The 12527-nt window shown below is 43.8% G+C and overlaps 1 protein-coding gene across 2 annotated transcripts in view; it reads right to left on the reverse strand.

The window, feature by feature from the left end:
- The window catches only part of YWHAE (tyrosine 3-monooxygenase/tryptophan 5-monooxygenase activation protein epsilon), a 55302-nt gene that overhangs the window by 10387 nt on the left and 32388 nt on the right, over positions 1-12527 (reverse strand). For both annotated transcript variants that reach the window (XM_003816836.5, XM_008969937.4), the window contains 3 exons: positions 9538-9737; positions 6587-6693; positions 5785-5991 (listed from right to left, as the gene is read on the reverse strand). In XM_003816836.5, coding sequence (XP_003816884.1) covers positions 5785-5991; positions 6587-6693; positions 9538-9737 — 514 coding nt within the window. The remainder of the gene's footprint in view (positions 1-5784; positions 5992-6586; positions 6694-9537; positions 9738-12527) is intronic.

A 12527-nucleotide genomic window follows, 5' to 3' on the forward strand; every position in this document is an offset into this window, starting at 1 on the left:
TCAGCATCCCAAAGTGCTGGGATTACAGGCGTGAGCCACCGCGCCCAGCCTAGTTTTTTGTTTGTTTGTTTGTTTTTTAAGAGATTCGTTATGTTGCCCAGGCTGGACTTGAACTCCTGCGTTCAAGCAATCTTCCCACCTTAGCCTCTTGAGTGGCTGGGACAAACGGTACACACACTACCACCCCCACATATTTAACAAAAAAAAATTTTTTTTTTTGGGACGGGGTCTCGCTCTATCACCCAGGCTGAAGTGCAGTGGCGGGATGTAGGCTAACTGCAAGCTCCGCCTCCTGGGTTCACACCATTATCCTGCCTCAGCCTCCGGAGTAGCTGGGACTACAGGCGCCCGCCACCACACCCGGCTGATTTGTTTTTATATTTTTAGCAGAGGCGGGGTTTCACCGTGTTAGCTAGGATGGTCTTGATCTTCTGACCTCGTGATGTGCCCGCCTCAGCCTCCCAAAGTGCTAGGATTACAAGTGTGAGATATTTAACAAAGTATTAATGCAAAAAGGAAATCTTGGACAATACCTCAAAGTTTAACAAAATTTAATTTCACGTTAATGGAGGCAGGGAAGCAAAGAAAATAAAAGGCAACACAGACGCCATGGAAATGTGATTAAGCCATTTACAGTTTTAAAAGAAAATCCACACTTACTGAGTACTGTGTACTATGTCCAACAAACGATACGATATACCAATAGAAAAAAAAGAGACATAATCTAAGTCCACATCAACTTAAAAATTTAGAAATGGAGGGTAGACACATAACTATTTTACAAGGAGGAGGCTGGCTGTGGTGGCTCATGCCAGTAATCAGCACACTTTGGGTGGCTGATGCGTGCGGGCAGATCACTTGAGGCCAGGAGTTCAAGACCAGCCGGGCCACCATGGCAAAACCTATTAAAAACACAAAAAATTAGGCCGGGTGCGGTGGCTCAAGCCTGTAATCCCAGCACTTTGGGAGGCAGAAAGGGCGGATCACGTGGTTGGGAGATCGAGACCATCCTGGCTAACACAGTGAAACCCCGTCTCTACTAAAAATACAAAAAAATTAGCCGGGAGTGGTGGCAGGTGCCTGTAGTCCCAGCTACTTGGGAGGATGAGGCAGGAGAATGGCGTGAACCCAGGAGGCAGAGCCTGCAGTGAGCAGAGATCGCACCACTGCACTCCAGCCTGGGCGACAGAGCGAGACGCCGTCTAAAAACACACACACACACACACACACACACACACACACACACACACACACACACACACACAAAATTAGCCGGGCATGGTGGCATATGCCTGTAATCCCAGCTACTCAGGAGGCTGAGGCAGAAGAATCCCTTGAACCTGGGAGGCGGAGGTTGCAGTGAGGTGAAACTGTGCCAATGCACTCCAGCCTGGGCAAGAGAGCACAAAAACAAAAGAAGAAGAAGAATGAAGTGCTATTCCAAATAAAGTATTTCAGGGACCCAGGAGGAGGAGCAATTAATGGGAAAGTCAAATTTGAACTAATCTCAATGGATAAGGAGAAAACAAAACACACTTCAGGTTTAAGCAGAAGCATGAGCAAAGGCTCATGAGTGACTTTAAACTGGAGCTACATGTGGGACAGCTAGACTGGAGTCTGACAAGGAAAGGTGCAACCACCAGTATTAGCTACATAGCCACAGCTTCTTCAGTTACGATCCCTATCTGGACAAACTCAACTAGCCATTTAGAATGTTTTTAGATTGGCCGGGCGCAGTGGCTCACGCCTGTAATCCCAGCACTCTGGGAGGCTGAGGCGGGTGGATCACCTGAGGTCAGGAGTTCGAGACCAGCCTGACCAAGATGGTGAAAACCTGTCTCTACTAAAAATGCAAAAAAAAAAAAAAAATTCAGTCAAGCGCAGTGAAGCATGCCTATAATAGTCAACATTAAAGTTCCAATATATCAGTTAATCCCCTTTCCTCAAACTTTGAAAGGCTTTCACTTAAAAACCCTACTTTGCTTAAGCAGTGGTCCTCAAACAAACCAAAAAAAAACACATACAAAAACCAAAAGGGGCCGGGCACGGTGGCTCACGCCTGTAATCCCAGCACTTTGGGAGGCCGAGGAAGGCAGATCATGAGGTCAGGAGATCAAGACCATCCTGGCTAACACGGGGAAACCCCGTCTCTATTAAAAATACAAAAAATTAGCCGGGCGTGGTGGCGGGTGCCTGTAGTACCAGCTACTTGGGAGGATGAGGCGAGAGAATGGCCTGAACCCAGGAGGCTGAGCTTTCAGTGAGCCGAGATCACGCCACTGTACTCCAGCCACAGCGGCAGAGTAAGACTCCGTCAAAATAAAAAAAAAAAGCAAAAAAACCATTTTGCTACTGCAATATTTACTGTAAAAATTTAAAATAGGCTGGGTGCAGTGGCTCACGCCTGTAATCTCGGCACTTTGGGAGGCCGAGGTGGCCGGATCACTTAAGGTGAGGTGTCCAAGACCAGCCTGGCCAACACTGTGAAAACCCATCTCTACATAAAAATACAAAAATTAGCTGGGTACGGTGGCAGGCATCTGTAATCCCAGCTACTCGGGAGGCTGAAGCAGGACAATCGCTTGAAACCGGGAGGCAGAGGTTGCAGTGAGCTGAGATTGCACCACTGCACTCCAGCCTGGGAAACACAGCGAGACTCTCCTCTCGGGAAAAAAAAAAGAAAAAGATAATAGCAAAAAACAACAACAACAACAAAATGCCAACCTACAGAAAAGGAGAAAATACTCACAAACCATTTACTTGCTAAGAGGTTACTAACAGGAATAATGAACTCTCAGCACTTAACAAACGAAAAAAACATGAATTCAAAAATGGGCAAAAGGGCCTGGTGCAGTGGCTCAGGCCTGTATTCTCAGCATTTTGGGAGGCTAAGGCAAGAGGATTACTTGAGGCCAGGATTTCAAGACCAGCTTCGGCAACACAGCGAGACCCTGCCTCTACAAAACAAAACAAAAAAAAAAATTTTTTTTTGAGACGGAGTCTCGCTCTGTCGCCTAGCGTGGAGTGCAGTGGCGCGATCTTGGCTCACTGCAAGTTCCGCCTCCCGGGTTCACGCCATTCTCCTGCCTCAGCCTCCCGAGTAGCTGGGACTACAGGCACCCGCCACCACGCCCGGCTAATTTTTTGTATTTTTAGTAGAGACAGGGTTTCACCATGTTAGCCACGATGGTCTCGATCTCCTGACCTCGTGATCTGCCCTCCTCGCCCTCCCAAAGTGCTGGGATTACAGGCGTGAGCCACTGCGCGCGACCCAAAAAAAATTTAAAAATTGGCCGGGCGCAGTGGCTCATGCCTGTAATCCCAGCACTTTGGGAGGCTGAGGTCAGGAGTTTGAGACCAGCCTGACCAAGATAGTGAAACCTCGTCTCTACTAAAAATGCCCCAAAAAATTAGCCAAGCATGGTGGCGCATGCCTGTAATCCCAGCTACTTGAGATGCTGAAGCACCAGAATCGCTCGAATCTGGGAGGTGGAGGTTGCAGTGAGCTGCGATCGCACCATTGTACTCCAGCCTGGCCAGCAGAGCGAGACTCCATCTTAAAAAAAAAAAAAAAAAAAAAAGGGCTGGCCAAGCACAGTGGCTCACACCTGTAATCCCAGAACTTTGGGAGGCCGAGGCGGGCAGATCACATGAGGTCAGGAGATCGAGACTAGCCTGGCCAACATAGTGAAACCCCATCCCTACTAAAAATACAAAAAATTAGCCAGGCATGGTGGCAGGCGCCTGTAACCCCAGCTACTGTGGATGCTGAGGCAGGAGAATCGCTTGAACCTGGAAGGCGGAGGTTGTAATGGGCCAAGATCACGCCACTGCACTCCAGCCTGGGCGACAGGGCCAGGCTCTCCCTCAAAAAAAAAAAAAAAAAAAGAAAGAAAAAAGAAAAAAGAAAAAAAAAAAGAAAGGAAAAGAAAAGGCCAGGTATGGTGGCATCCGCCTCTAGTGACAGCTACTTGGAAGGCTCAGGTAGGCGAATCGGCTGAGCCCAGGAAGCCAAGGCTGCAGTGAGCTATGAGTGCACAACTGCAGAGACAGAACAAGATCCTGTCTGGAAAAAAAAGTTACACACAAAATTTTCAGTCCCAATTCCACCTCAAGGTGAGGTTAAATACAAGGACTCAAGCAAATACTTAGCGCATCCATTTTCATAGCAGCATTGTACTCACCATAGGAAAAAGGTGGAAACCCACTGACCACCAAAAGTTTAATGACTAAACAATGTGTGCAAAATACATAAAATGAATTGTGTGAATTCAGTCACTAAAAGGACTGAAGCTCTGATCCATGCTTTTACATGGATAAAAACATTACACTAGATGAAATAAAGACAGCCACAAAAGGACAAATATTATATGATCCCACTTACATGAGGTATCTAGAATGGGCCAAATTCATAGTGACAACGTAAAATAAAAGTTACTAGCAGCTAGGGAGAGGGGAATGTTTAATGGCTATAATTCACTTTGGGTGGGGTGAAGAGAAAGTTTTCAAATAGTGGTGATTACACAACACTGTCAATGTATTCGGTGCCACTAAATTGTTGTGTGTGTGTGTGTGTGTGTGTGTGTGTGTGTGTGTGTGTGTGTGTGTAAAAGTCTCGCTTTGTCGCCCAGGCGGGGGGGGGTGGGGAGAGAGGAGGAGACAGAGAGAGAGATTTGAAAAAAGTCTCACTGTGTCGCCCAGGCTACAGTGTACTGGTGCAATCGAGGCTCACCGCAACCTCCGCCTCCTGGGTTCAAACAATTCTCCTGTCTCGGCCTCCCGAGTAACTGGGATTACAGGCATGCACCACCACACCCGGCTAATTTTGTATTTTTAATAGAGACAGAGTTTCACCATGTTGGTCAGGTTGGTATCAAACTCCTGATCTCAGGTGACCCACCCACCTCAGCCTCCCAAAGTGCTGGGATTACAGGCATGAGCCACTGCACCCAGGCTATCACAACTTTTTAAAAGTAAAAAGTTATGTACGTATAAATATTCCTTACATATTTATCTACATTATCAAAAACTGGGAACAAGCTGAAGTATAAATGGGGGAACAGTTTAACACACATTAGTAAGACTGAAACTTGTTTATGCTAAAACAGAAAATATAAAATTATGTTTGCTATGAGAGTAACTATTAAAAACATGCCCATAGAAACAGAACACTGGCTGGGTATGGTGGCTCATGCTTGTTGTAATCTCAGCACTTTGGGAGGCAAAGGCGGGCGGATCACTTGAGGTCAGGAGTTCCAGACAGCCTAGCCAAAATGGTGAAACACCGTCTCTACCAAAAATACAAAAAAAATTAGTTGGGCATGGTGGCAGGCCCCTGTAACTCCAGTTATTCAGGAGGCTGAGACAGGAGAATCACTTGAACCCAGGAGGTGAAGGCTGCAGTGATCTGAGATGGCGCCACTGCACTCCAGCCTGGGAGACAGAGTGAGACATGGTCTCAAATTTAAAAAAAGACTGAAAACTAATATACAAAAATTAAAATAATTCTAATTCCTCTCATTTCCTTCCTCTACTCATTTTAACATGTTAGATTTCAATCTACCAGCAACAAAAATATCCCACATCAAAATAATTATCCTGACTGCTGTGCTAGTGGGTTGAGACAGGTCTGTTTTAATACTATCCAAAGTAGTTTCAGTAAGAGCCAAAAGAATTACTATGCAGCCAAGTCTACAAAGGCAGGCCCAAGAAACAACACGGAAAACCCAAACAGCCCCCCCATAACTTTCACGCTGAGCGCTGCTGTTCTTCCCCACAACTTACCTGCAGGCACGGTCAGGGGAATTAAGAATTTCGTAGTAGAATACGGAAAAATTGAGAGCAAGACCTAAGCGAATAGGATGCGTTGGTGGAAGTTCTGTCATTGCAATATCACTAGCAGCTTTATAAGCCACTAGGCTGTTCTCCGCAGCCTCCTTCCTGTCGTTTCCTGTGGCAAATTCTGCCAGATACCTGTGGTAGTCCCCTTTCCTAAAACAAAACCAAAATTAAAAAAAAAAATTTAAACTAGGATCGATTTTTAAAGGAAAATAAGCTAAAATTGTTCTATATTATATAAAATGTGACAAAAATATATGTAACAATTAGGTGTACTTCAATAATTTTAAACACTCTCAGGAATAACTGGCTTCGTTTCGTTTTTTTCCTTAGACATTTCATATTACTAAATATAAGCAAAAATCCCAAGGAAATTAACTGAGGAGCCTCTAAAAATTAATAAAATTATCACCTGATAGACCAGAATTAAACAAGCAAGTGGTTCCAAGGAATGGCATGACAGTTTGTTAATCATAAAATAAAATTTCTATATATAATACTAAGCACTGTGAAATGTATGCCATTTGGGGGAGGGGAATGGGATAGGCCTCACAAAAACAAAAGAATATAAATAAGCAAAAGCTAATACATTTTCATAACAGCCCATCTTTTCATTCCAGTATTAACTATCCTTCTAACATTGAACAATTATTCTTAAACAAAAGTTGAAAACCTACATAGAACAAAGTTATGGTTCTAAAAGGACCAACTTTCAATCTTACATTTTCCCTTCTAGTATAGAACCTACATTTTATAATAGAAAACCTTGGACTCGCCAGTGTTAGCTGCTGGAATGAGGTGTTTGTCCAGTACATCCAGAATGTCACAACAGATTAACTTTAGCTCAGTCTCAACCTAAAAAAAAAAATAAATTTTTTTAAAAATCAGATTAAGTCTAGAAATTCTACAAATTATTACATATTCTATCTCTGGTTTTGAGGTAGAGAGCTTAGTATTAAAAAGAATTTGTATCCCTCTCCAAACTCCCTTCTTCCTTCTTGACACAAAAGCAGAGAAAAGCTGCCTCTAGGTTATAAAAAGTATCTTTTCCCTTCTGCATGCTGCCTATTGTTACACACACATGCAGGCACGCACACACGCCAGCCCCCACACCCCCTTCACAGTACCACAGTACAGCTACAGAATTACCAATGACTAAAACTGAACACTGATGCTTCTTGGTAAATGCTGGTCAATTACGTGAATTACCTTCTTTCACAAGGTAGCAACGTAAAGACATTGCTCTAAGATCAACAATTAAATAAGAATTTAATAAGCAGAGCTAGGATTTGAACCCAGGCAGGCTACAAGGGACAGAATCAAAATTTAAACCCAGGCAGTTTGCCTTCAGCACTCACATCCTTAACAACATTCACCAGGCAATTCCTTTAGTGGCAGAGATCCGTAACTATTAAAACACCGAAAACCTATCTACCAAAGTAGCTACTGCCACCCATCTCTATCCACTGATCACACTGAACGCGCACACCACCTCTCAACGCACATCCTCAGCTTGCTTCCTGTTTGCTATTAACTCATGCAGCACTACTGCTGAACCTTTCATGAGGGTCCTCTCCATGCCCCTGGAACCTCCGTTTCACTGCAGAAAATTCTCTCACTTTTTCTTCTATAATCACATCCTTATCCCAAGCAAAACTACTTTCTGAATAAACCACATCCCTGACAGCTTTTCCAATAGAGACTGGTCTAGGAGAAGGAAGACTTCTAAGTTCTCCTAGCTCCTTGCATACTCAATGACTGCTCTCCTATTACTCCAAACCCTTCCTCCTCACAAGCTACATTTCTCAGTTTTTGTCATCAATAGATCTCTACACCCTTCTCCCAGATTCACCGAGTATCCACAGGAAACCCATCCAATACCTGAGATCACACCAAGGTATGGTGCAGCCATGTTCCATTCAACAGAGTTCTTTGCTCTCTACTCCAAGACTTTCACTTGTCCACACCCATGACCGTGCTGCTCCATACTAGAAGTCTGAATTGCAACACTCCACTCTTGGCCCGTGGCTTCCTTTTTCAGTTCCTCTTCTCTTATTATTTCTATTTAGGGACTCATCAGGACATCTGGACTCTTTATTTTTGACTTTTTCTTTCTTTGATTCAGAGTTTCCCTCTTGTTGCCAAAGCTGGATGGAGTGCAGTGGCTCGACGTTGGCTCATTGCAACCTCCGCCCCCTGGGTTCAAGCGATTCTCCTGTCTCAGCCTCCCGAGTATCTGGGATTACAGGTGCCCGCCACCATGCCTGGCTAATTTTTGTATTTTTAGTAGAGACGGGGTTTCACCATGTTGGTCAGGCTGCTCTCGAACTCCTGACCTCAGGTACCTGCCCGCCTCGGCCTCCCAAAGTGCTGGGATTACAGGCATGAGCCACCACGCACGGCCCCAGCTCACAACTTTCTACGTGACCTCAGGTATGTCAAACACTCAAAACCCTGGTTTGTGCATTCATAGGTTGGAATAATACCTCCCCCTTCCAGTGCCATTTTAAAGATTTCATGTACTACCTTGCACAAATACATATAACAAAAATATTTCTCTACTCAGGACAGTGCCCAGTACAGCTGACGAGTCAGTAACTGTGGTTCCCCCACCCTTCCCTCCCCCAACCAACCTCACTTTCCACCTGCCCTGTAATTCTCTTCCCTGTTCTTTCATGTGTTTACGTGCCTGTCTCTTCACTAGAATCAGTTACTCAATAGCAGCACTACTGACAGTTTGGTGTGGGGCCCGTGCTGTGCACAGTAGAATGGTTAGCAGCACCCCAGTCCCCACCCCAAATAGATGCTAGGAACACCCTCCAGAAGTTGTAACAATCAAAAATATTTCTAGACATTGTCAAACGTTCTCTGAAGGACAAAAGCACCTCTAATTGAAAACTGCTGCATTACAGTGATGGCTGTCCAACTTTTTTTAACAAGACCTACAATAAGAAACATTTTATATATGTATATACATCCACAGTATGTCAAATAACTTCAATAAATAATCCTCAGGGGAAAAAAAAAAGGAGGAATCAGACAAATTAACCCAATATATTGGTTTTTTGGGTGCTTTTTTTTTTTTTAGATGGAGTCTCGCTCTGTCACCCAGGCTGTAGTGCAGCAGTGCGATCTTGGCTCGCTGCAAGCTCCGCCTCCTGGGTTCACGCCATTCTCCTGCCTCAGCCTCCCGAGTAGCTGGGACCACAGGCTCCCGCCACCACGCCCAGCTTATTTCTTGTATTTTTAGTAGAGACGGGGTTTCACCATGTTAGCCAGGATGGTCTCGATCTCCTGACCTCGTGATCCGCACGCCTCGGCCTCCCAAAGTGCTGGGATTACAGGCCTGAGCCACCGCGCCTGGCCAACCCACCATATTTTTTTTAAAAACAGTCATCATTTTGCTTGAAAATACAATAGTTCGCCCTTATCTAAGAGGGATCCATTGAGACCTGCCAGTGGATGTGATGAAACCATGGATAATACCAAACCTGATACAGACTATGTTTTGTCCTCATGCATAGCCACGGGTAAGTTTAACTTATAAACCAGGCACAAAGATCAGTATCAGAAACATTATAACATACTGTAATACAAGTTATATGAATGTAGTCTCCTTTTCTCTCAAAATCTTAAGTGTACCGTCCTACAGGTAACTCAAACTGTGGATAAGGGGGGATGATGGCACAACAATCTCACCATTTGCCGATATTCCCGAATCATTTTTAGCTTGTCTTCTCCTCCCTTGTTTTCTTCTTTCTGTTCAATGCTGCTGATTATTCTCCAGGAGGCTCTTCTAGCTCCAATCACATTCTTATATGCAACAGATAGGAGGTTTCTTTCTTCAACTGTCAGCTCCACATCCATCCCTGCTACTTTCTTCATTGACTCCACCATTTCTGTATGGGAAAAGGAAAGGTCAGACCTTACAAATTTGAAGTTTTCTTAACATATTCCTTTCAAAGTAGATTTTTTTCTGTCAAGCTACTGCGAAAAAAAATTTTAACAAAAATAATTTCATAATCATCAAAACTAATATGAGTAAAAAGCCAAAAACATGTAAAGGAAACCAAACTAAGAGCCAATACAAAGACTCCAGAAGGTCAGTTCGATGGAATGAGAAAGACTTCATATACTATCTAATATAATTTAGTGTGGTCTGAAAGCACCTCTCATAAAATAAGGTAATTAGGCACACCTAATTATTTTCCAGCAAAAAAAAAATGAGCTGCCAGTTTAAGAGAAAGATTAAGAATTTACAGGTTCTAAAATGTATTGTCTCACAAATAAATAGTATTTCCAAAAATACAAAAGGAAGGGGAATTTGTTGATATAGCAAAAATATACAGAGTATATGGTTGGCCACCAACAGACTGTGGATGTTTTCTATCCTTCCTCGTATGAAGCTCCTTCATTGGTAAAACTTCTGATGATTCCTACTTGTTACCACTAGGTGGCGAGCAAAGAAAGGGGCCCAGAAAAGCCTTGGCATCTACCGCAAGCATAGGGAAACACAACGGCATGTGAATGCAAAGCGCCACAAACAGCACAAGAAAAAGTAACTGAATAAATACATTAATAAAAACTTATTTTTGATGCCATATTACCATGTCGCTCTCCAACATTACCCACGTTTCAATCTTTGGTGATGAGACTCAAGAATCTGCATTTTAGGGCCAGGAGGAAGTGGCTCATACCCCTAGCACTTTGAGAACTGAGGCAGGAGAATCACTTGAGCTCAGGAGTTCGAGACCCTGTCTCTAAAAAATAAAAATAGAGGCTGGGCACAGTGGCTCGTGCCTGTAAATCCCAGCACTTTGGCAGGCCGAGGTGGGCGCATCACGAGGTCAAGAGATAAAGACTATCCTGGCCAACATGGTGAAACACTGTCTCTACTAAAAATACAAAAATTAGCTGGGCGTGGTGATGCACGCCTGTAGTCCCAGGTACTCTAGAGACTGAGACAGGAGAATTGCTTGAACCCAGGAGGTGGAGACTGCAGTGAGCCAAGATCATGCCGCTGCACTCCAGCCCAGCAACAGAGACTCCACCTCAAAAAAAAAAAAAAAAAGAATAAATAAAATAAAAATAAAAATAAAAATAGGCTGGATGCAGTGGCTCATGCATATAATCCCAGAACTGTGGGAGGCCAAGGTGGGCAGATCATTTGAGGTCACGAATTCAAGGCCAGCCTGGCCAACGTGGTCAAACGGTCTCTACTAAAAATACAAAAATTAGCTGCGTTTGGTGGTGCGCGCCTGTAATCACAGCTACTTGGGAAGCTGAGGCAGCAGAATTGCTTGAACCCAGGAGGCAGAGATTGCAGCTGAGATCGCCCCACTGTATGCCACCTGGGGCGACAGAGCAGACTCCATCTCAAAAAAAACAAAAAGAAAGAATCTGCATTTAAATAAGCATCCTTAGCTTTCATTAACACCCTAAGCATAAGCATACCTTAACTAATAGGTATGAAAGAGATGGTGACTTCATAAAACACTACTAAATTGGACGGGCACGGTGGATCACACCTGTAATCTCAGCACTTCGGGAGGCCAAGGTGGGTGGATCGCCTGAGGTCAGGATTTCGAGACCAGCCTGGCCAACATGGTGAAACCCGTCTCTACTAAAAATACAAAAATTAGCTGGGCATGGTGGTGCACGCTTGTAATCCCAGCTACCAGGAAGGCTGAGGCAGGAGAACTGCTTGAACCTGGGAGGCAGAGGTTGCAGTGAGCTGAGATTGCACCACTGCATTCCAGTCTGGGTGACAGAGTGAGACTCCGTTTCAAAAAAAAAAACACAAAACAAAAACCAAAACACTACTAAATTAAGGGGAGTGTGCCTAATGTATCCAGGAAAATATGTTTGTTTCAAAAATTAATCCTTTCGGGAATATAAAAAAAAATTAAGCCGTATTTTGTAAAGTCTCTTTGAAAAAAATTCGGCAATGTTTTAATAAGCATGTACCATATGACTCAGCAATCCTAATTCTATGCATCATCCAGAAGAAAAATAATCTTTACAAAGACTTTTACACACTCACTCACAGCAACTCTATTCATAATAGCCAAAAAGTGGAAACCACTCAAATGTGCATCCAGAGGGGAAATGATGTTCACATATGTAAGATGGGATACCACTCAAAAATAAAGAATTAACTGTCCATGCACAGTGGCTCACATCTGTAATCCCAGCATTTGGGGAGGCCAAGACAGGAGGATTACTTGAGCCCAGTAGTCTGAGACCAACCTGGGCAACATGGTGAGACTCTGCCTCTACAAAAATTAGCTGGGTGTGGTGGTGTGTGCCTGCGGTCTCAACTACTCAGGAGGCTAAGGCAAGAGAACTGCTTGACCCCAGGAATTCAGGCCTGCAGTGAGCTATTAGGTTGGTACAAAAGTAATTGCGCATTTTGCCAGCAAAAACCACAATTACTTTGTATAATCCTAACGCTGTACTCCAGCTTGGACGACAAAGCGAGAGACCCTGTGTCCAGAAAGAGAAGAGGAGAGGGTAGGGGAGAAAAATAATTAACTGATACAAGCAACAACATGGAAGAATCTGAAAAACATCATATTAAGTGAAAAGAGTCAGATTAAAAGGATTTTATCATTCCATTTATATCAAATTGCAAAAAACACTAAAAAGACAGCAAATGGTTATCAAGGTACAGAGGTGAACTGAGGGGC

The sequence above is a fragment of the Pan paniscus genome, chromosome 19 (assembly GCF_029289425.2).
Source record: "Pan paniscus chromosome 19, NHGRI_mPanPan1-v2.0_pri, whole genome shotgun sequence".
Lineage (NCBI taxonomy): Eukaryota > Metazoa > Chordata > Mammalia > Primates > Hominidae > Pan > Pan paniscus.